Consider the following 25,752-nt stretch of genomic DNA (forward strand, 5'->3'; position numbering starts at 1 on the left):
TTCAATGACCATGGTATCACTGTGTAATTACTGTGTGATTTCATGTAAGCTGGAAGCCCAAATTATGTACAAATAAACAACTAAATACTTGAAATCGTTTAAAGGAGACATATCATGCTTTTAAATCGTTCCTTTTTACATATAAATCATACATTTGTAGTCTATATAAAGCGGAACTACAATGCTTGGGTCTGAATTCCTCATTATTATAGCTCCACAGGCCCCTTTTCTACCCCTTTTCTGATGTGCGTCTGAGAGCAACTCGTTTTGGTGCGGTCTCTTTAAATACAATTGAGACACTTCATACCCCGCCCACTCTCCAGGTTGCAGAGGTGACACTCGGTTCAACTCCACCCCGTTCGGCCATTTTTGTAGTTTGATAGCAGAGATACGATTATCTAGCGGCACAGAAACGCTTTATTCACACGTTATTAACAAAATGTCAACAAAGGTAGAAAGAAGGTAAAGTAAAATTTTTTTTTTTCTATCGTGATAAGATGCTTACATTTCTGGCCCACACTCCAGCACAGTAGGTGGCGGATATGCACCTTAAATGTCGGTTGCCACCCGCCAATAAAAGAAAGAAGAAGAAGAAAATGTCAACAACGGAAGACTTCCAGCAAGCCTTGCATGTCCAGCCAGCATGTTCGAGCCAGAGTCGAAGCCGGAGCGAAATGAAAATGAAGACGACGAACCTGCAGAACAACGTCTTCATATGGATGTATCGCAATGGTGTGTTACTGTATTTACACATGAAACTTTGGTCTTCCGACCTTTTACCACCGTGTCGATTTATTTTGATTAATATGTGCGAACGAGAGAGAGCAAGACAGCGTCTAGTTTGGAGACGGTGAAGTCTTGTTTACACTTTCGCCTGGCTCCGAAGAGAGGGAGTGCGCGCGCGCGCGACCGGGTCTCTCTCTGCTCGTTCTTTCATGCGCCCTGTCCTATTTTTTACAGTCTATGGCCCTGTCACAAGCGCGGCAGTTCATCTACATTAGACGGTGTAATGAAGCGTGTGGGTTACTACATCCAACAACCGAACATTTTAACTTACCCTCTCGTAACTTCTGCATCCTTTAGCTTGGACTAACGTTACAAAATTGCAGCGAGAAATAAAAATGCCGGATTGATCGAAGTGTTGGGCCGGAAGTCAATGTCCTTATTTGGCAGTTCCGCTGCAAATACTGTGACGTAATAGTTCAAAAAACGTCATAGAGAACAGAAAAATCGGAACAGGTTGAAAAATATGACCAAAACAGAATATAAAGATATCAACGAAGCACCTGAAGAGAATAATTTCAACTTTTCTGTACTTCTAAACACTCCAAATATACAACAAAATGCATTTAAGGGCTAAAAAAGTGGATTTAGCATGATATGTCCCCTTTAAGTTGTGGGCCCTGAATCTATAATCTATGGAAGTTTAACGTTTTGAATGGAATTATGGAAATAAATAAACTTTTCCATGATATTCAAATTTTTTGGAAAGGGTCTGTGTATATATATATATATATATATATACACCAGATTACGGTGACGCAACAAGTACCAAATTCTTCATCATACAAAAGTGAACAAAAATGTCTTAAAATCTAATACTGAAATTTATTAATACTAAGAAGTACATGGATTATTAAAAAAAAACTATAAGCATAACAAAACATTTACAGTTTTGTACATTTACAGTATTGTGTCATAACAGTTTTATCATTCATTTATTTTATTTCATATTTTGCATTATTTTTCTGTGCTTTCCACAACATTATGAGAACAGAAATATGGCCTATATATTTAGGTTGTGACCCAGCAGTTGATGTAAAATATATTGACATATACTGTCTCTGTGACTGAGGGCTGCATATCTATCAGTGATCAAGTTGGAATAATGTCATGAAGATTCAGCTAGATTTGATAGACTCCTGGATCTGGAGTTCCTTTACTTACTTCTGAACACGAATACATTTTGAGCTACAGTAGCAACATTCTACATACAGCCTAGATGGAACCTGCAGACCTCTCCGCATTTTCACTTCTTTTCTCGAACAATCTGTGGAATTGATTGATTTGCACATGATAAAATGTGCAAAACAGATCTGAGAGTTCTACGCTTTTATTATCAATGAAGCACATTATGAAATAATACCAAAATAACATTTACTTTTCAACATGGCTTGCATATAAATTTGTGCATGATGGGTGTTGGCATTCTACGGAAATCTGGGAACTTTCTAAAGGCACAGTTTCCCACAAGACTTGATTTATATATGCAAACATGCCATTTCATTGTTTATTTGAGCCCCATGACATTTAAACAGCATTATATGAATTTTGCAACTCCTTATTATCCAATACCTTTGACAAGGTCTTTTGTGGGAAGTTTAAGGCCGTGAAAGTGAACTGTACCGTACGGGTGGCATTTACTGGACCTGAAGAGGCGGTTTATTGGAATGTAAGAAATGCAGCGCTGCAAACAAAGCACCCTCATATCTAATGATCCCCCCTCCCATGTACCATCTGCATCGCTCAGCGGACCATCTCCACCCCCATCCCACACACACACACACACACACACACACGCTTTCACATATGCGGGCATCATTCATCTTACCCGCAAATCCCCAGCATGCGTCGGGCGCGCATTAAAACCAGTCCATAATGGCTGACGGCTTTCACAGTTAGTGTGAGAATGCTGATCGCTGACTGTTTCGCGCTGAGTGCTTCACCACCTTTTCCATAATTAGACCATTACTTTAACAGGTGTGCCACTTCCCCGCTTTCCTCCTTCCTTCTGAAAACATCTCTCCACACTCCATGTTTTATTTCATCAACTTCAGCCTGTCTGTGAAATCTAGCTGAGGTGTTAGAGGAAAGCTTGTAGTCTGTTTTTTCCCCCCACCTTGTCAGGAGAGTCAGGTGTGACATTGAGAAGTTCAGCTGACACTATAACACAGCAGGATGAAGGAGAACAGCTCGGGGAGTTAGTGGAGATGTTTGTACTGCGGAAAGCGCGTGAGATATCGCTTGACAGCCCGTGTTAGCTGCTAAAAGTACCCAAGAAATATCTTTTACAATGTGCGCTGCATTACTGTGCCGTATTGTTTCGGGATGACTGTGTTTCTTTAGCACCTCAACAGGCTTGGAGATATTGACAAAGGCTCATTATATCACACTACGCATAGCGACACTTAGCAGGTGGCACTGCTTCAGCGTGACCTGACATGCCTCTGCGCTGTATACCCGCTCTGACATGAAACACATGTAGCGCTCTCGCTATCTGCCAGTGTCTTTCTCCGGCTTTTGGGCGGTTTGGTTGTGAGCCAAACTGACACAGCAAGTCTCAGTTGAGATGGCATCCATTAGTCTCTCATTGACACGTCTGTAGTGTACACTAGTGGCGGGCGCCTGCTCTGGGCCACGGGCATTGATTCATTGTCAGTTTTTCATGAATGATGATGAGCGTAAGAGGTCTCATTACCTTATTATGTTCATTAAATCTTGTTTAGTTCCTGTGCGTTTGATCTTATTGAGCATTATTAGCTCCAGCAGAACACTGGGTTGATGATAGATGCTTTTTTGCTGTTGTTTCTGTGTTCTTTCGCTTCTCTGAAACTTATTTCAAGGGAATGACAGAGTCAAATCCATCAGGATTATGCCACTGTGCGACTGCCATTAGACGATGCAGACTGATGTATTCTTATGCCACGCAATTGGCTGTGGCGTAATCTGTTCCACCTCGCTGTGCTTCACGAGGGTATACGAGCCTCCCTCCACATCTACACAGATTATTCATCTTCCACTATGCAAGGATGATATTGTGGAATCTTTATTTTCTGGAATGTAATAGTTTCTTACCTACATTTATTGAATGAAAACATAGAATGATGATTTGTGTGTTTTAATTGAATAGTGTTTTCTGAGGAACAATGTTATCTTTAATAATTAGTGTTGAAATGTCATTTTTTGGGTCCCCATGAGTAAAACAGCTTATAAATCATATGAAATATATATATATATATGTTTTATTTTTAAAATATAAAAATGGTGAATGTTCTCTGTGAGGGTTGTGTTTAGGGGCAGGGTTATAGATAAAATATACAGTACAAAAACCTTTACACCTATTGAAAGTCATCCTAATGATATAAAAGGTCTCTCTCTCTCTCTCTCTCTCTCTCTCTCTCTCTCCCTCTCTCTCTCTCTCTCTCTCTCTCTCTCTGTGTGTGTGTGTTAAATAAGATTTGCATTTTTATGTGAGGCTATTTATATGCACAATACACACATTGCGTATTACCATAATTACAGTAGGACTAGCAATAACAATAAGATGATACAGGAAATAATATTCATAATTATTATTTTTAATATTTTATCTGATAAACCTCTTCATTACACATATTACACAGTATGTGTGTTTTCTTTTGCTTTTGTCTTGACCGTTCATTTCATACCAGAACAATATCAGACTTAATGCGTATATAACTTACTTGTATATATATATATATATATATATATATATATATAATTTCAAAAACATTGTAAGTTTCCATCTCGGGACCGAGCGAGGAGGTTATTAATTTAAAAGACGTTTATTTTAGGTAAGAAATGTAGACTACAACAGGTGTCACTCTTGATCTTTGTATCCACAGACCTAGTTAATAATTTGTCACATCGATGACTAATTGCGGAAGTGAAAAGGACAATCTCAGTATAGCATACGCATAGAGTATTTGGTTCCCTCAGGTAAGCAATGGACGAATTCAAACTTAATCCTTCAACTCGCTTAAATCGCGTGCGGATAAAAAGACGCAACTAATCTTTAAATAACTTTGAAGGAAGCTTTGACAGTAGCCTACGCTGTGACAGTGAACGCTGAATGAATAGTTTGAATCACTGTTTAACCAACTGGACTTATTTTGAAACTGTTTATAACTCTATAGTGTAGGCCTACAACATTTTATATAGGCTGACTCTTATTGATGCAAATTTTCATCAATAAAAACGTTTTAAAATATTATAATAATATTCCTGCTTTAGTAACAGTATGTTAGCCCATGTCGTCAACAAAACAGTCATTTTTATTCATAACTGACAACTGTAAAATACATCAACTGTTTTTGACTCAAAAGTACATTTTGGTTGCTAATGCTTCAGTAATAATGCTGTCAGGTAAATAGTGTGAAGTTGTTATTGTTATTCATCCTATCTTAATAATTTATGTAAAAATGATATGTTCGTAAGTAGGTAGATTTCGCGATGGCCATTCTGTTTTATGACAGACAGTGGCTTAATGCTGTTCTCAAATGTGTGGTTTGTTGCTTTCACTAATTCCCCTTCATCTGTTGCAATGCAAGCTGGATCCGCTCCATTCTCTTTGATCTTTAACATAAAGACACTATAAGATGAGTGTGCATCATTAGTGCCACAGAAAGTCGCCCTTAGTCTCGACAGCCTGGACTCCATTTTTCAATTAAAGTTGCTTTACAATCAAATAGCCCAGCACAGTTAGGAAAAGGCTGCATTGATTAGTGTACAAATTAACACAAGAAAGAAATCATTCTCCCTCCATAAGCTAATTTGCCGTCCTCGGTTCTCCTTAATAAGTCCCTCCGACAGACTTTTTATACACAGACCCTCCACTGCCTCAGTAAATCCTGTAGATTTAATAACCATAATTGCAATAAATTCGGTAAACATTTAGATTGAATGCAATAACTGTGTCATTTACTCCAGTAGGTTGCTTTAAACGTAATTTAATAAAAGGGCAAAGGACCCTCCACATAGGCTAGTACACTAATCCTTGGTGATCCATGCGTACACATTAGGCTGAAGCATCTTGGGACGAAAATAGACAACGATTGATCTAGATTTCCTAGAAAATATCTGATCGCCATGGCTTGTTGTTTAGAGAGACTTCACTTGGTGGAGCCTAATTATGTTTGTATTGCTACTCCATCTCAGGTCATTTATGTTGGGTCCACTGGGTATTAACGTAGGCCTATTATCATTCAAAGCCTTAAAGGTGTACCACAGCATTTATCTATTTAGTTCTTAGTCTTAGAGATGAGTTAAGACAGTTACGCCATGTTTGTGTGTGGAATTTTAACACAAAAAACCCTTCGTATTGTATATAAACCATCCGCAATACAGTTTAACCAGATGTTGAATGGACTTAAATTAGTAGTTTACCCAAAAATGACAATTCTGTCATCATTTACTCACCCTTATGTTGTTCCAAACCTGATTGACTTTGTTATGTGTAACACAAATATACAATTTTTTAAAATGACTTTCATTGAATGGGAGAAAAATGCTTTCATTTTGTGTTGCATAGAAGTAAATGAGTAAATGATGATATTCATTTTGGGTGAATTATCCCTTTAAATAGCATTTACTGTAAATAAAGTCTATTTTTAGGGCAAACATGCCCTTTCTATGTAAATTAGTACATTATAATGCAGTGCAGACAAGCACATTTCTGCCATTTTAAAAAGCTGTTTTAGGTATTCTTATTTTGTGGATGCATTTGCACACTTACCTGATTTGTGTAATTCTTTTAGTGAACAAACAGCGTGTGCAAAATGCAAATAAATAAAATTGTCAGCGGGCACAATTAATTCTTAGTAAATTCCCACCATAATGTATTAAGCTTTTTAGATAAATGTCCTAATGCTTTTGCATATCCAAAATAAATTATTTTAATCAGCATTCTGTAATGCTTTAAGATCTCAATAAATGTACAAGACAACACTGAATAGAGAAGTGGCCATAACTATTGCAAGCACTGCCTCATTTCCAGAGATTTGCTGGTGGCATTTACGCAGTGAAAAGTTTACTCCCACTCTTTAATACGAGAATGAAGATCCCTCATCTTTATGAACAACTGCCACTAAAACCATTTCATCTGAAACAGTTCAGAACATAATGTCAGCCCACTCTATATATCTGGAGCTCATTACAGGGGAAAAAAGGTTTGCAGTAATTAATTACCCTGCTAATTGGGCCCTCAGCAGTATTATTGTCTGTGTCTGCTCTGCTTATTTAGTGTACAAACGAGACCGGCTGCATGATTGTTTTCTCTGGTTTAGGAGACTCAAACGCCTAGCAATCAGCACAATGACTATCATTCAGCTTACTGACACTGAGAGTTCAGTCCGGTACTGAAAAGCCTTCATCAGAGAGTTTATTTTGATATTTATATCTCTTGCTTTGTCTTTGTTTCCACCTGTGCATATGTGTGTGGGTCTGTGTTCTTGTGTTTTTGTCTGCCAAACCTATTTTAAATACTGGAAAGCACATGTACTTGAGAAATTGTGCACTGATTGCCTTCTAGTTACGTCAAGCAGAAAGGCAAAGGCTTGGAAATACAAAAAGAGTCTAATATTTATAGATTGTTTTAATATCAAAATAAAATGACATGCTTAAAGGGCTACTTCACTGCAGGCAAAATGGCCTTTCAATAAAATGTGACCGTCTTTACATTAGAAAGGAGGGAAAAAGATGAAACCAGTGCTACCCGACTAGAGAAAACAGAAAAAATGCTGTTGTATTCCTATAAAACTTTAACATCCGTAATGCAAAGGGCATGTTGCCATCCAAGGCCACTCCCACCAGTCTGCTATGGATACGCTTACCAGAGTCAAATACCGACTTGCTTTTGTAGGAAATACTTCTTAGCACACTTTTAGTCATAATGGTGTCGACTTTTATTGTTCCCAGGTGCAAAAATTCAAAGAGTAAACGTTTAGCGGCCGGGAGTCAGTTATTTCCGGTTTCCAGTGAAGTATCCAACGTGCTATACTGTAGGCAGTGGCTAAAGCCTGCAAAGATTCGTAAATACGGAGAGAACGCCGCGATGGAAAATCGTTTGTAGTCAACATTTTAAACTGGATGACCAGGAACGCAGTGTTTTAGGTGAAATGGAGAAACTGCCATTCTGTCAGTTATGCCCAACCCCCGAAGCAAAACGACGTTGCGTACTGGTATGAAATCTATTGCCATAGTGTTCCATTTTTAACATAATTCTGTTTAAAGAGTAGAGATAGTACGATAATTATGTTTAGTGATAAGCATACCCTTACTCTGTTAATAACCCTCTTCCGATCCTACTGTCCATCGGTGGGGATACACAAATATGGAAGCATAATCTGAAGAGCTCAGATGCAAAAGCCTCTAAGTGCCATCTGAAATTTTCTTCTAGAATGATCATTTTTATCAAGCTCGTATATTTAAGTTCAGTAATTTCACTTAAATGGCAATAAAAATTACCTATGAATTGTCATTTAAGTGAAATTACTGAACTTAAATATACAACCTTTATAAAAATGATCATTCTAGAAGAAAATTTCAGATGGCACTTAGAGTCTTTTGCATCTGAACTCTTCATCCGTAGCTTTCACGAAAGCCCGAAGCTGTCAAAAGTCTGCCAGATGACGCGTTTTGCATCATCCAGAGGACTTTTTGCAAATAAACGTAAATATGTTGGTCCATGTAACACAGAGAACAAGCAAACATAAGCCGCTTTCCGACCGGAGGAACCTTTTCACAGTTCCTAGAACTATTGGCTAAAGTACCCGGATGTCGGCGTGTTTGCACCGCAGGAACTAGGAACGATTTTAGTTCTAGGAACTCCATTTGGAGGAACTAATTTAGGTCCTACTTCAGAGTAGGGTCTAAACCAGCACTATAGGAACTACCCGTGACGTTAGTGTTCGCTGATTGACCGAACGCACGCGGAGCACCAGCACCCGCCATTTTTAAAACGGCTAGAATGTAAACACACAGATTATAGCCTATATATTTACTCCATAAACTAACTATAAAACATGGAAAACAGTGATAGATGGGTGGGTCTCTAAACCTTTATGCTGAAGAGAAAATCCAACGCAACTTTGAGGGGACCAAGTCAAACATGATTATGTTTATCTGCCCAGCTAGCAACATCAACATCAACCACACGGCATAGGCTAATAACCTTTTTTTCATATACTGTCTACTTTCTATAACAGTTCTATCTAATAACATGTTAAACAGTACTGTTAGACAGATCGCTAACTAATAAACACAGAGAATGCGAGCATTATTTGCTCTGGCGTTCTCAGCGCCGCCAAAATAAAGGTCCGTCTCGCCGTCAAAATAAAAGTCACCGTGCTTGCGTCACTCCCTTACCCCTCCTACCAGTTCCTATGGCCACTTGGCCAGTGCGAACGCAAACAGCAAAACCGAGTTTGGGGGAGAGTAGTTCTTAGAACTGTTTAGAAGTGGACAGTTCCTAGAACTAAGTTCCTGTAACTACTTGGTCGGAAAGCGGCTATTGTTCATTTAGGCCACATATACTACCGACATTGTAACTTTACAAAGCGGGTTGAAAATCGGCAAAGTTACACTTTAAGTCTTTATAGATGCTCTCGTGTTAATAAATGTACACCTTGTCAACAGCTCTGAAGTGTTTTGCAGTCTCTCTGTATTTTAGTTTATTTTTAGTTTAAGTCTGTATTTATGCCCAGCACTGTGTTAGTGGGATGTGTGAGAAGTTTAGTTTTGCTATAAAAATAAACTATTGTAACTGTTGTAAGTGTATGTGTTTTATTTCTCTCTCGCAGCAAGCATGGCAGATCTTCCGGAAATCTCTGGTGCTAAAACAGAGCTACAGCCTGAAGCCATCTCTGATATTGGTGTGCTGGCATCCAAGAAAGAACCTCCAGCAGACTACTGTATTGTAAGTTTGCAGTTGCTAAAAATATACAGTATGTGATTTGGACCTTACAATCTATAAATAAGAATATAATAAGCAGTCATTAATTCAATTTAAATTGAGTAAAAAAAATAAAATAAAAAAAAAGACAAACTTGTAAAGAATAATCAATATAATCTAAACATCTATGGAAGCTTGAATTAAAAATAAATAAATTATTTTTCTTTTTAATAAAAAAAAAATACAAAAGTTATGAAAGCACAGCAGTGCAGCAAGCATTTAAGCACCAACAGCAGTGCAGAGCCGGAAGAGCAAAAACAGCAGATATACAGTAGAATGTACATGAAGAACAGATGGGTTCAGAAGTACAGATCGGATGAAATCAAAATGAACAGAAGTTCTGATGAGAACGAACACAGAATGTAGAAAAAAACACTCTTGTTTATAATCTCAGTGTAAGAAACATTAGTACAGCTCTTACCCAGATAATCAAGGAATTGAAATGACAACTTTATACACAATTTTAAACTTGTCCCTCACAGGACTCGAACCCACGACCGGAATGGTTCGGGATTCATGACACGTGGTTTAGCAACTTGCGCCACTCAGAGGACGTAAATTACAAAGCTGCAGAGGAGAGGCTTTCAGTGTAAGAATAAACACACAAAATCATGTTAACGAGATTAGCATGCTAAGCTATCTTAATGCTAATGTAGCTTGTGGTTATCCTGATAGCTGAAGAGCCACATTAGAATGGCATCTGGTTAGCATGCTAACTAATTATTATGATAAGCTAACTAGCATAAGGCAACAAATACAGGCTAGGTCAACTTCAGAGAGGAATATCTTGGGAACGGTGGCAACTATCAAAACTCTGTTCACTCACTTCTGTGCGGCTCAGTCCAAAGATTATCTGATCATAGTTTGGACAAAATTGGGCAAAATTTATAGGAGGAGTAGCGAATTTTTTTTACTGTAGCATTTTTACTTTTTTTACATTATAAAATTAAAAGAAAAAAAAAAGATAAGTAAATTATAACAAAAATAAGTAGAAACATAACATTTTACTGTTTTTAACTACAAAACACAAGGTACTGTAATTCACACTTTTAACTATAATAATATAATATAATAATTTTACAATACAATTGAATGTATTTTCTTGTTAAATGTAATATATATATATATTTTTTTTAAAGTACATGGTAAGGTAACTAACATTTAACAGATCTTGCAGTGTGTCGTGGTTCTGGGTCTTTAGGTTTAGGGTTAGTACACAAACTCGTGTCATGTATTTTATGTTGAAGTTTGGTTGTCTTGTATTGTGAAGTTTGGTTTGAAGTTTTGTTCAGGTGTGTTCTGGGCTGAAAAATAAAAATTAACTCCAATTTTTATGCCCTTCCCTCGCTAACTACTCTCTGTCTTGTTCACTCGTATGTACATCATTGCTGACTTTGCACAAGTGCCCACTACTGGCGGAACCCTTATAATGTGTTTGCCCTTTGCCACAATGGCAAATTTACATTGCAAAGGCAGCACAGAAGCGCTTCTGTAGTGCCAATAATGAGTGTCTTTACACAGACAGTTTAATGCTGCTCAGAGGTGGCATAATTGCATTTACACAGAAATTTTAGCTGCATGCATATTGTTATACAAGGGGCTTAAGTGGGTCAGAGCAGACATCGTTTAGTCTGGCTTTTATGCTGTATTGTGTCTTTACACAGAATAATAAACGAAAATAACAATACAATAAACTATAACAATTAGCTTAACTCTTTCCCTGCCAGGGTTTTTATTAAAGAGTTGCCAGCAGGTAACAGCATTTTTGATATTCACAAAATGTTCATGGCCCCCAGAATCTTTTGTTGTATGAATAGCTGAACATGCAGTACAGTATATCAAAAGAAAGAAAGAGCCTCTGCTTTAAAATAAAGTTTTATTCTAGCTTCATGCATTCTTTTTTATTAACACCTGAATATGTGTAAGTGTCATTAAAAAAAAGGCAAATTTTTTAGCAAAAAGCTGACAAAATCGTCAAAATCATCTGCTTACATATGCTATTGCTTGTTTCTGCTTTTTCTTCGTCTGTGTTTTAATCCGGAAATTCTGTACTCTTTCTGAAGATGCATAATAGAGCCTCCTACCGTATAACAGTGAAAACACAGAAAACCGGAAAATTTCGTCAACAGAGGGGAAGCATTGTCTCATAAATGACGGAAAATTCCTTCAATGGCAGGGAAAGAGTTAAGGTACTGCAGCTACAAGTATTATGCAGTTAAATGACAAAACAACATCATACACAAGATTAGTATGGGGTGGGACTAAATTAAGCGCGATCTGCTGTGATTTCACAATCATCTTCAGGATCTTCCTGAAGTGTACATGAGTAGACTCGCTCCCTCTGTTAAAATCGAGGGGTCAAGGGTCTGTCCAAATAAACTTCATTTGCCCACTTGACGAAGTTGAACACACTTCAAAATGGCAGTGGGGATTCCCCTGAGGGGAATAGCTTAGGGAAGTTTGTGAGTAAATGCCTAAAAGTGGACTTAAATGCAGCCAAGTATTGTCATAGATTAATTTGTTTGATTAAGTCTAGTGTATCTGTTTAGTCATTATCTGTGACTGGTTATCATTTGTTTGTCATGCCATCTAGTTTGTTCTCAGTTTACTCAAGTCCTCAGGTTTCTCTTAACCTATATCAGGCATTGTTCTGTTTTGTCAGGTATTAATTGGCAAGTTCTTTTTTGTGGTTAATATCTTTTCATGCTGTTCTGGGTGGTTCTTCATAAATAAATCTGCATTTGGATTCAGTTTTCAACTTGCTAGAGCCTTATTATACAGTATACAATTACAGTTTTACTAAAAATTAAAAGTTGTTTTATTTACTTCCCTTCCCTGAAGGCACAAACATTATTTATTGACATGGTTTGGTTTGGTTTTTCGGCTCTTCCTCTGGCTGGCTCTGAGCCGTGAATCCTTCGGCCTATATCCTGAGGATAGATTTTAACAACTCTTTCAGATGAGGCCTCCAACAGAGCTTGGCACCAGTGCCCTGTGTTTGTTTAGGACTCAGATGGCACTGACACAAGGGTGGCTGGTTCTCCAGCACTTCTGCAACTCTCAGCAATCCCAGAGCGCTGAGAGGGGAAACTGGGACAACGGTATCAATGGCCTCTAGGAAAATGTTTTGTGTGTGTGTGTGTATCTGTTGTGTATGTGGGTGTGTCTCAAAAAGACTGAGAAAAGAACCAGGGAGGAAAGAGAGAGGGGAAGTTTTGTGAATAAAACAAAGCACAAAGCAAACACTGTATAAAACAAGACTGCGTTAAGCTTACGGGCAGCTAGAGTTCTTCCTCTCTGCTTTCCTCTTCTCCCTCCGTTTTCTTTCTTCTCTCTCTCTCACTTCCCGCCCCACCCACCAGTCCCCAACTGTTGCCGTCTCTGGCGGGTTGTCTGTGGGTTGGCATGGTGCTGGGGTTCTGCCCACTGGCGCTGAGGATCCGGTGTACGCCACATGGCATCAACGTGTTCTCAGAGGCCCTGTTCCGCTTGGCCTTTCCCTCCATCACACGCAGCAGGATGCAACTGTTTCACTTTGTTCGCACAAACAAACACATTTATTTATTAACAACCTTTACACAACAAAATATATATGCAAATTGAAATATTTGCTGTTTAATAGCTAGTTATCTTAAACTCTAAATATCAGCCTTCATTTATTTATTTATGTATTTTATTAACAAACTTTAAAAAAAAAGATCATTTGAAATTATCAGCTTCTGTCAATGCATCTTACTTTGTTTGCACAACGAACATGTTTTTTTATTAAAAAATGTTATGCAACCAAAGATAAAAGAAACTTAAACGGTTTGTTTGTTTTTAGCTGCTAGTTTCAGCAAGTGTTCTGAACTTTGAGTAAGTTATACTCTGATTATAAACAGCTTCAGACAGCACTTATTTGTCTTGCTTCGTTCGCAAAAACAAACTTAACCTTTTTTTTACAACCAGATATAAACAAAAGCAGATTTTTCAGTAGCTAGTTTAGCAAGTGTTTGAACTTTTGACCCTTCTAACAGTACTTGAGTATCCAGCAGACTGCAACTGTTTCACTTTGTTTGTGCAAACAAGCACGTTTATTTATTAACAACCTTAAAGGGCACCTATTATGCCCCTTTTTACAAGATTTAAAATCTAAATCTTAAAAGTCTCTGATGTCCCCAGAGTGTGTATGTGAAGTTTTAACTGAAAATACCCCACAGATCATTTTTGACAGCATGTTAAAATTGACACTTTTTGTGGGTGACGAAAAAAGCACTGTTTTTGTGTGTGTCCCTTTAAATGCAAATGAGCTGCTGCTCCCGGCACAGAGGGAGGAGCTTCAAGAGCTCGCCCTTCAGTCAAGACAATCTCATCTCACGGAATGAAAATATCAGAACAGAAACTCTCAGTAACATTAGCAGTGTTCAGTTCGAACCGGAGTCGGACAATGATGCCTACAGAGAATATATGCTGCATGGGTAAAGTTTAGTTTAATTACGGTTATAACTTATTTTTCATCTTGCTTTTATCCACTATTAGTACAAGCTTCTTGTAGTTGACCACATCTGAATGATGGCAAAAACTTTACTGATGAGTTTTATGAAGTTTATTGTACTCCACACAAAAGGTGAAGCATTGGTTTTAGTCCAGAAAATCACCGTAAGAGCTGAATAAACACAGTATAAGTTGTGCGCATTAAAGTCTTATTCATAAACTCTCTCTCTCTCCCTTGCATTATCATCAACATACACAGCGAATGACACAAAAACACTCGTTACAACTAACAGTAAACTTACAGACCTTTTCAGTTGGTGCTAATTAAACTGGTAAACTTATATCTGTAAAACAACTCTGATGTACTGTAATAAAGTGCGCTCTGTCCCTTTCATTACTGCGGTTACCAGTATCACTCCGGAGACTGGAAGCTGGATCACGAACACAACAGTTGGTACAGATCCATCCTTGAGTAACAACTTTTTAGCAAAGCCTGCTTTGTACTGACCCTCGTTCACAAAGCAGTCTGGTGTAAAATGATTTGCGCGAACCTAAACACATTTAGGTAGATTTTTGTCTACAGCTGCTCAGTGCTCCAGCGTCAAAACAATGGCGGACTGTGAACAGCTCACTCAGGGCGGGTCTATGCTAATACGTGGGCGGGGCTTGTGCAAAAGTACATCACATTTCCCAGAATCTGAAAACGGCTTGTTCTGAGACACTGCTTATGATTTATGGTGATTTTAAAAAAAGCACTGGGTGGATTTTTATCATTATAGGGTGGTTGTATACACACACTGCCAACGCACATTTATGTTCAAACGCCATGTAAAAGGGAATTTTGCATAATAGTTTTAACAAGTGTTCTGAAGTTTGACTTTTAAACTAAACACATTTTTCACTTTGTTTTTTTCAAACAAATCTGTTTATTTATTAACTAACTTTAGACAACTAAATATGAACAAAAATTGTAGTTAGATTTAGCTAGGCTTCTGAACTTTATCAACAACCTCTAAACAGACACAACAATAAAGCAAACACAGACAGCAAACCACAAGACACAGAATACTTATATTTAAGCGTCTTTAGATTTTTTTAAAATATATATTTTTTATTTCTGAGAAGTAGAGATGTCTCCACTCCCTCTACTAGTCCCAATGCTTAGCAACTGTTTCCACATTCAGGCTGCGTTGCCTTCCCCGGCTGCACGGTGGCATACTGACTCCTTTGGTGCCTGGTTCCTCCCTGTTTGACTTTGGGCTTCACAGCTCCAGCTCTTTGTTTACGCTGTCAGGAGGAGCGGGGCACTGACCTGGAAAAAGTGTCCAGGACGGGTTGTCTTGTAAAGGGGGGAGGGAGACGGGAAGGAGAGGAGGATATTGTGGTTGATGTATAGACTCCTCCTGAGAGCTTTGGTCCTAGCCAACGTCTGCGGATACTGTAGCCCCACCACACTCTTGCTGTCTCTGTCCACCAGTCTGTCTGTTTTCCTGAGAGCATAATGTATGCCTGTCATGACCTCACATAAGATCACTTTAGTTCACTTTAAAGTTGAATTAAAGTTAAAGGTAGCAAACAGCATGCAAAATTGTACTTTCTTAAATTCTAATTCGAAATAACTTGTATAGTTGTTGTAAATGTATTTTTTTTTTTAAATAATACATTTGATTTTTCAGTATGAATAACCCATAAACATGTTATCATACAAAACATATTTTCAAACATTAATCTACGTCACCCAATGTTTCTAGAAATACCTCATCATATCATATGAGGTATTTCTAGAAACATTGGGTGATGTAAATTAATGTTTGAAATGCCATCTATAGAATTATGATTTCATTTATATACCCATTAAAAGTTTCAATATAATACAACTACTATAAAATATATGCTACTCGAGTGAAGCATAAAAGCAGAGATAACAAATAGCATGATGATGTCTAATGTTATCCCCCCTCCCCCCTCCTGTTTTTAAAATCTTCACTTACATGTTTATGCTAATATTCCTTGTAATGGAATTATAATATAATATAATATAATATATATTAAACTATTAATATAATAGTTTTCTGAAAACAATGTGGAGGACATTTAGTGTTTTTGATGGCTGTTGATTTGATAGTATTTTACTTATACTGTCCAATAAAAGTAATAAAATTAAATATATTATAGGGTACTTACAAAAATGTGAAATGCATTCTAAAATTTCAATTATATTCCACGTATCACAGTTTTGTCACAAAAAAATTTGTTGGACACATTAACTTGTGTCTTGTGATTGTTGAATTTCATTGAATTGCAATCTAGTAAATTCCACTTCCTGTCATTGCAGTTCTAATTCAACATCCTTTGGCAAATTCCTAAATCGTGACTGCCATTATTTTACTGTATTTCAGAAAAGCAGCTGCTTGATCTCTGAAGAGCACAATGAAATCTCATTTAGCTTGTTCAAAGGCCTTCTTTGTGAGGTCTTGTCTCATCCTTGTTGTCCCATGGGGGGGTCGATGGTATTTTTACCCTTTTTAGGAGGCTGAGGATTCTTCTGCACTTGCGTAGGGCTCTAATGAGATGGAGTGAGAGCTCTGGCAAGCTTTAATTAAGCCAAGTAGGCGCATAGCAGGGCAAAAAAAAAAGGAAACATGCACATCGTCCATACATTAATTTGATCTCACCTCAATGCATTCTCCTCTCTGTGTATTTTTTTTTCTTTTCACGTAGGTTGCACAAACAACAGATGGCTTCGATGCCAACCTGTGGAAGGACAGCATATTCAAATCCAAGGTCACGCGCTATCTCTGCTTCACCCGAGCTGCCACATCCAAAAATGTAAGTGAAAACGTGTACGTTTTCGCATCATTGCAAGTTTTTCTTCACACGCCGTCATAAAGTGCGTTTGCTCCGTTCGCTTCAGTCCATCCCTCATTAGGGTTCGGCTCAGATCTTTGATCACAAATTCCTTCAAAATATGTTCTGTCCTTTAAAGTGAAGTATCTAAACCGAATGCAAATACTTCTCTGCATTTAGAATGGTTTGAAGTCCCAACATGGTTGCATTTGAAAATTTGTTGATGATCTCCAGTCCTCCCGAAGGAATTTGGTTTATGATTATTCATAAACGCAACTCTCCACGTTAGTAGTTTACGATTTCATTTGGCTCAATTAACCTGGTCCCTATAGACAGTTTGAATACCTCCCAGCCATTCATCAAAGATGGAAAAAGCATCCAAAAAATGTCAAACTTTTGGTTATGGGGATTCTTGCTTATGAAATATGACACATCAAACAGCCATCCAATATGCTTGCTAAAGGAGCACCTATTTTAAAATATTCCTCTGTGAATTGGAACTATTTGAACATTTCCCTCCCTTTCGGCTGAGCTAAATTGAGAATGAGCGTCTTTTTATGTGCAGGTATCTGTCTCGAAAGTGAAACAGGTGGCCCAGTCATGCTGTTTAGGTTATCGGTCTTCATTTAAGCTGAACAATGGAAAGTTGAGATGTCCTACCTTTATTGTTCCTCCATTTGCTGTGTAAGCGAAGGCAACACATAGCATGTCTTTTTAGAAAACATTCTATACTTTATCTCTGTCTTGGATTGAAATCCCTCAAAATTATGTATTTATTTATTTATTTATTGAAAGAAACTCACCTTGTGTTCATAATTGGATTTAACCTGCTGATAGGTTTGCTTGTAGTGTTTGTTAGGATGACAAAAATAGGCTGTGGCTAATAAGCTTGTTTTGGTGGGTCATTGTTATTCAGTGTTGCATCTCACCAGTGCATCTGCTTCTTCCTTTAATACGCGCTGTTGCCACAAAATGCCTTTCACTGATTAATGTATGAATATTTTAAAAACAAATGTAACTTAAGCCTATATATATATATATATATATATATATATATATATATATGATATTAACATTTGACATTTGAAGAATGTGTCCCGACCATAGTGAAGCCGTAAACTCATCTTAATACTGGGTGAAAACAGGGCAATTGTTTTAGAAAATTCGCATTCGTTTTGTCCCGCCCTACTTTTTAAGGTGCTATATTGTTATCATTCCAGAAAAACTACTGTACATCTTCTAAGATCCCTATTATGAGATTCAGAGATGACTTTGCTATCCACTGTGACTGGTTTACCTAGGACAATTCCTGCCTGTTGATCAAGTTAAATGAGAGCTGCAGTTTTAGTATGTAGCACATCAGTCCCCTCTGCCATCTCTCCAGCATGGAGTCTTAAAATGTGTGTCTGCACTGTTTTGAAGTCCCTGACGTTAATAAAACATGGCAGCGCCATCAACAAAGGCTATTTTGTCTGTCAGTCAAAGTGGCCCCCACTGTAATTGTCTATGACAAAAACAGATTCTACAGAATTAGCCAGTGAATTATGTGGTGGGAAGTAAACAGTTTGTGATTTATCATACTCAGGGTTGGAGGTAGATGGCCCTTTGTCAGGTCCTGATGGGAAAAATCTCTCCCGTGTCTTTTATTAAAAAAAAAAAAAGTGTTAAAAAAAAACATGCCTCATGCATAGTAATAGCATTCATCCATATTTGTACCCTCAAGTCAGAACTATGAATAAAAATGGTCTGTAGTGGTAATAACTGCCGGGTAACAATAGCGACGGCATCCAGAATGTCGGACTCATCACGTCACGCTACGCTAGCTGCACTCTTTCAGGGGTTTTGCTGGATTATTGCTATTTATTACTGCGAAAAATGGAACCATAATGAGTCCAGTCTGGGAAGGCTGAGGGAAAAAGTCATGCTTGAAAATGTCAACTAAACAGCTCCTGATTGTTTTCAAGTACTCCCTGTTCTGAAGCACAAGCAATTTGGCCTGCCACCGACTGGCCCTAGCGCTGGGCTGCCATGTCTGAAGATGATGGCTAGCACACAGGTGCTCGTATGCTTAAAAGAGGGCAGCGATTCAACAAAACTGTGCGTGCGCGTCTGCAAAATACTACAGCGGCCTTTCATTGTAGGTACGAATCATGCATAATTGAAAGCCGCCCACTTTCAGACTTAATTTTAACCCTGCGAAGTGCTTTTATTAAACAGGCTCATTGGTATAATGGTTTAAACTCATATAATCATTATTATGTCACTAAATTTTATGGCAGAAGCAATTATGCAACGTGGTCGTGGACATGAAGTTGATTGACTTGAAGGACTGTTTGCCAGAGGGCTTCACTCCGATCCAGGACACCACGGATACCCGTAAGCAGTTTCCTTCAAAAATAAACTTTTTTTTGTTGTTGTTGCTTTCCTCCTCTCTCTCTCTCTCCGTCTCTCTCTCTCTCTCTTCTCTGTAGTCATCCTGAGGGAGCACTTCTCCAGAGGTTGTGAATGTGAATGTTTCATGGGCTCAGGTTTAGCTTAATTTATGATAATGCGAGAGAGTAAAATAAACATTTTGCCCTGAAGGTAGGAGGAGAGGAGAACGATGAGTCATTGTTTATCTCTGCCAGAACCCAGCTTTTCTTTATGATGTGCTTATTTATTTATGTATTTATTTGTGCAGAGCGGGAGTGGATGGTGGTTATCTAATATTAATGAAATGCATTCCCTTGATGCTTTAGTGCTTTTTGAGTGCTATGTATTTCTCCCCTTCTCGTCTTCTCTCTTCTCCTCTCACCGCGCCTTTGAGAACGCCGCAATATTATTTTGGCATTGGGAGTGAGGGCAGCTTGTTTATTATTTTCATTATTATTGCATTTACACGGCCCTCGCCCCGGCGCCGCCTCAAAACGAATGGGATGGGCTCAGGAGTAATATGGCCGAGTCTGGTAGCAGGTTCTGGAGGAATGACTAAAAAGAAGATGGAATCTCATTGGGCGCTGGTTTTAATGTGCCACTTTATTGTAGTAAAACCATGTTTAATAGATGCCTCAGCCACTATATTGCCATTTCACTCTCAGTCAAGCCCCTTATATCCTTCTTACACACTTGACACTGAAGATTCCCCTCTAGCTCCCAAAGACGTTTTTACGCAATTATGATGGGCTTTCATATACTTATATGATGTTTTGAGGCTGAAGGCACATACACGTTGCATTTATAAGGTGTTCAAATATTAATGCATATATATATTTAGCTAGTCTGTCTGAATAAACCTTTAGGAAATAGGTAATATATATAATATGTAGTTAGATTGTTGTGTCATTGTTCATAAGGCTTCCCAAGGACAAATAGGTCAGTCGATATGTTTGCGTAATGTAGGTTTTAGTTATGAGTCTGTGCATTTGAACTCTGGTGTAAATGTAGTTAGACTGCTGATAAATGAAAGACATAATTAGGGATGTTATGTTATGACTCTTAAATCTCTTTCTCTCTCAGAGGAGCAGGCTTTGAAGAAGGAGAGGCTGTGTGTGAAGTTGGTCCCCAGGAACAGCACCGACACGGCTATATGCGATGTGGTTATACAGGGGAAATCAAAGCACAGCCTTGCTAATTATACATTTATAGGGTAAGATATCATATGTTTGGATAAATCGAGTGTAGTTCATATCACAAACATGACATGTTTTCTGAGAATTATTTGTGTGTGTTTGATTTAGATGTTTTGGTCACTATTCCCTCTGAGGGTAAAAAATTACCAAAGTAAACATCCTGGAGCCGTGTTTATTATGCTGTCTGAATCGTCATTTTTTTAACCGAAGTGGATTGTTCTTCTGGTCTGTCTGTTTTGTTTTTTTTTGTTTTTTTTTTGTTTCCTCTAGTGCCCCTCAGTGCCTGTGGCCTGCTTCAGGCATTATGGGCGCTTGCTTTACTTGTGCTGCTTTTCCAACAGCTTTTAAAGCCACCCCTGATATGTCTTACAAATGTTAGTATTTGAATTAGGGATGGGAAGTTTTGTAAATTTTTCATTTTGAATACTGATAGATCTCAAAAACGAGCACTTGAGTACTCGGGGCGGCGTGTGGCGAAAATGAAAATATTTTGATTAAAACTCTTATTTTCGAAAAAGAAGCATCTTCACAAATCTTCACATCTGCACATCTGCACAAAAGGACCCAAATGAACTAGGTTGAGTATCAACTCAACAAGTTAAATGTTCTTGATAATGAAACAAGCTGGGTTTGTCCACAGAGAGCTGAACAGTTTGGGGATTTGGTATCAGCTGGGAAGAGTCACTAAGTCGCAGGAGACGACGCACAAAACCTCCTCTTCCTCTACAACCACTCTTGATGTCGTCAGGTAAGAATACATATAGCCTATAAAGCCTATTTTAATAGGATATTCCTTAACTCATGAGGAGAAATTATTCATTGTCGTTGGGTCTCATCGGATGTTGGATATTCCAACAGTCTGTAAAATTAAGTTACCTTGTATGTAGGAAGTTGTAAGTTCCACCTTTTCGAGTAGAACAGAATGCAGCACGAGATAACTGAGTGTGTTTCCATTGATAACCCGAAGTTCAGCTCAGACAAAAAAAGCCACAAGGTGAAGAGAGACTGCCATGAGGAGAGCTCAGTCTGTTGTCTGCTCTTACACACAACACAAACACACAGTCTGCCCAGCAGCCATGCACATAAACACACAGCCTGAAGGGAAGAAGACAGAGAGGGAGTGTGACTTTGTACCTCATCCAACTCAAACATGTCAATTATTTATGAGCAGGAAGTAGAGGGGTTTTTCCTCTGTAAATAGTAAATAAACAATCACTGTTCCCCTCCAATGGTTGGTAGGAGGGGGCATATGGATGGTGCCAACTGAAAGTGCTAGATTTAAGCATGCCAGAAGGCAATGAGGGTCCTGGCACTGCAGTTAGGGCCAGTGCACATAAAGCTTAGATGGAATTTTATTTCTGCAAACTTTAGCCACTTTATATTTCAATACCAGTTCAGTGCTTGAGGATTTGATAGATAATGTAGTCTGTTTTGTGTTTCCTACTTTGGAAGTTATCGTTGTTGGTCAGTCAGTCGACAACTCATTATCTCTGTTCCAAAACCTAGTCATCTAACATCCTAACAACCATGGAATCAAAAGTGACTGATCTGGAACATAGACAGCAACTCTGTGCGCCACACAAATTGGACAGAGCAACTGATTTCAATACATTTTGTTGTTAGCAGGTTGCTAAGCTCTCAGTGTGTGATACCAATGAACATACAAATATGCTTAATTAATGAACCATAAATATTTGGTATTTATGAAACTCTTGATACTTTTCAGTATATTCAGTGTATTATTCATAATAATCATCTCGTCTGCCATTTTAAATGTATCTTTATTTGTATTTATTCTTAAAAAGCAGCATCATTTTGTACATCATTCCTTTCAAAGTGCCTTTTAGTGCACTCAAATCTCCTGGGAAGTTTGTTGTACAAGTTGTGAAGTCATATTTGTGAAGTCAGTCAAATTACTTTGGGTAGAGCAAGATGGTGATGTACCTTTTCTACAAAACATACTTAAAAATGAAAAATAAAGAATGCATATCAGGTATGTTTTTGCTTTTTTATTATTCAATTATGAAAGTGCTTTAAACTTAATTCTAATATATTCGATTGTAATTGTACAATACGATTGTATTTTGTACATGCAACTTGCAACATGCAGTTTTTATTGTTAATGAAAAATGCAACATATATTTCAACAAATTTACTGTCAAGACTTGTGCATCCATTGTGTCTGGAATGTTTTCTCACTGACATGCCTCTAACTTGACAAGTAAAAAAAAACAAAGATAAATTAGAATTTCTCACTTCCTCACTCAGAAATACAATCTTTCCAAACAATGACTCAAACACATTATTTGCATTGGTATTGACTGTGTAGTAATCTTGCTTGATTTTGGAAAATAAAATATGTCTTTCTACAAACTTCAGTGAACAAAACGGTGTATTGTCAGGTGAATGATCAAACACACATGTACCCAACAGTACTGGACAACATTTAAAGAACTTTATATTTTTCCTTCAGTTTTGTCCACTTCAAATTAAATATGGCGTTGAATCTGACTTGGGCCAATTCTCACATAAATTCTCTGTGATCATCGGTCGTTTTTATCCCGCGATGAGCATACGATTTTACAGTGGGGTCCACTTGAAATATTTTCTGAAGTTTTGCTCTTTGAACCTTTGCTCAAGACCGACCTCTGAAACCTGCCGTGGTTTCGTGGCTTGAATAAAGCCCTTTGTGCTGTGTATTTTTTTGGAAGGGGCAGCTATAAGGGAGAAGCGTTTGATGTCTCTGAGTCATCCTACATCCAGTCCCACACTTTTCACACACTTCCGTCTCACCCTGTTAATTCTTCACTCTTTTGAAGCCACTTTTCAAGTTGGAGAAGAATAAATTGTACCTCCAAGCGAGGATCCACGCCTCCCCACTCCGATACCTGCTGTGATCACAGACTGTGCACTTTGGTGTTATTACATTTCATGCTCTTACTTCTGTGTGAATGTCCAACCGCAATATGTGAATCTGTGAAAAAGAACTTGGTTAAGAGGCACAAGAGGTAACCAAGTGCTTTATTGAAGATGTTTTCCGACTAGCTTCCACTTGAGCTAAATGTATTTGCTAAAGAATAACACTTTTGTTGCTTTTAGTGCATGTCCATGAGCTTTGAGGTAATTTATTGTTCTTCTAAAAGTTTAAAACCACTCACTTCTGGCTAACAATAGAATACAATAGAATGTAGCAATTCATGTTCAAGGTTGTGACACAGTGATGTTATGGTAAACTAAAACTATTAAGTATAATTGTCAATAATTGAAATAAAGCTGAAATTGAATAAAATAGATGAAAAACTTAAACTTAAAGGTATAGCGGAGGATCTTTCCGAATTTTAGATAAGACCCGCCCTCTCCACTTTTTGAAAAGTTTGATTGATTCACCAGAATGATTGACAATTAGGAGGACCAATAGTATAGGCATTCCACCCGGAAGTACTTCCACTCCGCTATACCTTTAACTTGAACGATAATTAGAAGTGGTGCCTTGGCAACTAACAGAAATAAAATTGCTAAAACTGAAATAAAAATAAAGCTAAACAGAAATATAAAAACATATAATAATACAAATAACAGAAGTACATAACAAAATACCTAAAACTTAAACTAAAATTAAAAAGGAAAATTAAATTATAAAATATAAAAGTTAGAGCTAATTCAAAATGTTAAAGGGGTCTTATTATGCCCTTTTACGAAGTCTTGATTTTGTTTTTGTGGTGTACTAGAAAATGCTTTCATGCTTTATTACATACATTATTACAGCTCATCTCTCTCCAGTCTGGTTGAATGCGTTGTTAATTTTTTTTTTCTTATACTGTAGATACAATATTATCCACCATTTAATCATATTTGGCAGAAAACTATGGTAATGCAAACAGTAATCGATCACAAAATCATGGATAATTTTCCTAAGGAACGGTAAACAGTCTTTACAAAAGCAAGAGCTTACAAAAGCTAAAGTAAGCACTACATCAATACTGTAATGTTAGTTAGCAGGCTAGCGGAGGCAAAGCTTTGCCCTTCGTTTACATCATAGCTATCATAGCAACTACAGAAAGCTTATAATTGGAACTGTTAATAGAAAACACAACTACAAATAATAAGACATGCTTACAAGTTGTGATCCATAAACAACAGATTTTCCCGACAAAATGGGAATGGCTACGTCTTTCAAGAGAAGCTTTCTGTGTATAGCCTGCATTGTACTCTCTTCTGGAAGCTGTTCTCCGTAAAATGTGCACAGACAAACGTTGAGGTTATAATTCAGGTACAGTGTTAAAAATAAATAGTAACTTCTCTAAGTATGTCAGCCTTAGGACAAACTTTTTCCACCTACAACAACTCTTTCCCTTCTCTAAAGCATCCCAACATGGCCTCATCCCCTCTGTTGCGTGGGTTTCTGTGAATGCCTTAAAAAGTGATTTTTGTAAAAAAAAAAATATCTCCCTTTGCATTGAACTTTGAGCGTCGTAACTTTGCAGATGTTGTTTATGTTCAAACAGCAACATTACACACTAACTAAAGTTAAAAAAGTGAAAGTATAATCAAGGACCCCTTTAATAAATATTATTGTAGTAAATTATACCTTAGTAAGCTAAAGGTCATTAGAAAGATGTATTTTATCTAATTTGTTAAACTTAACATTTTTTTTGGATTTGATTTAATTTATTCAAAATAAAATGTTATATACTTATTTTCCCTCTGTGATGTAACCAAAAATGGTATTAAAGATATCAGAATATGTTGTCACAGAATGGCAAAATAGAGGCTTTAGAATAGGAAGCCTGCGTTCATGTCGCATTACAAGGTTTGATGCTGTTCTTGCCTCGTTTCACACAAACTCTGCGGGCCCATCAATGTTTACTGTTTGTATGACTCTTTTAAGACGCCGTCAAATTTAAATGCCTTTTACAGTTATTTGAAGGATGTTTTAAGCATAGTCAATAAGGAATAAATGTTTAATGACCCGCCCTTTAACTTTGGATGCTGGTGGTTCTGCAAATAAACCTTTTTGCCTCAGGCTACAAGGACACTAATCACTGTGTTTGCAGACTACTGAGTAAAAAGTTG

General features: G+C 37.6%; 1 protein-coding gene across 3 annotated transcripts in view; it reads left to right on the top strand.

Annotated features, from left to right (window-relative positions):
- The first annotated feature begins 4,665 nt into the window (after positions 1-4,665).
- mvb12bb (multivesicular body subunit 12Bb) overlaps positions 4,666-25,752 on the top strand; it is a 53,722-nt gene continuing 32,635 nt past the window's right edge. For 2 of the 3 annotated variants that reach the window (XR_014609418.1, XM_084138321.1), the window contains exons 1-6: positions 4,701-4,740; positions 9,600-9,715; positions 16,946-17,053; positions 19,351-19,447; positions 20,567-20,696; positions 21,320-21,427. Coding sequence is in view for 2 of the 3 variants with exons in the window: in XM_084138321.1 (XP_083994447.1) it covers positions 9,605-9,715; positions 16,946-17,053; positions 19,351-19,447; positions 20,567-20,696; positions 21,320-21,427 (554 nt within the window). In the remaining variant the exon portion in view is untranslated. Of the gene's footprint in view, positions 4,741-9,599; positions 9,716-16,945; positions 17,054-19,350; positions 19,448-20,566; positions 20,697-21,319; positions 21,428-25,752 lie in introns of all 3 variants that reach the window. The other variant, XM_084138322.1, reaches the window with a different exon arrangement.

This window comes from Abramis brama (assembly GCF_963993115.1).
Source record: "Abramis brama genome assembly, chromosome: 16".
Classification (NCBI taxonomy): Eukaryota; Metazoa; Chordata; class Actinopteri; order Cypriniformes; family Leuciscidae; genus Abramis; species Abramis brama.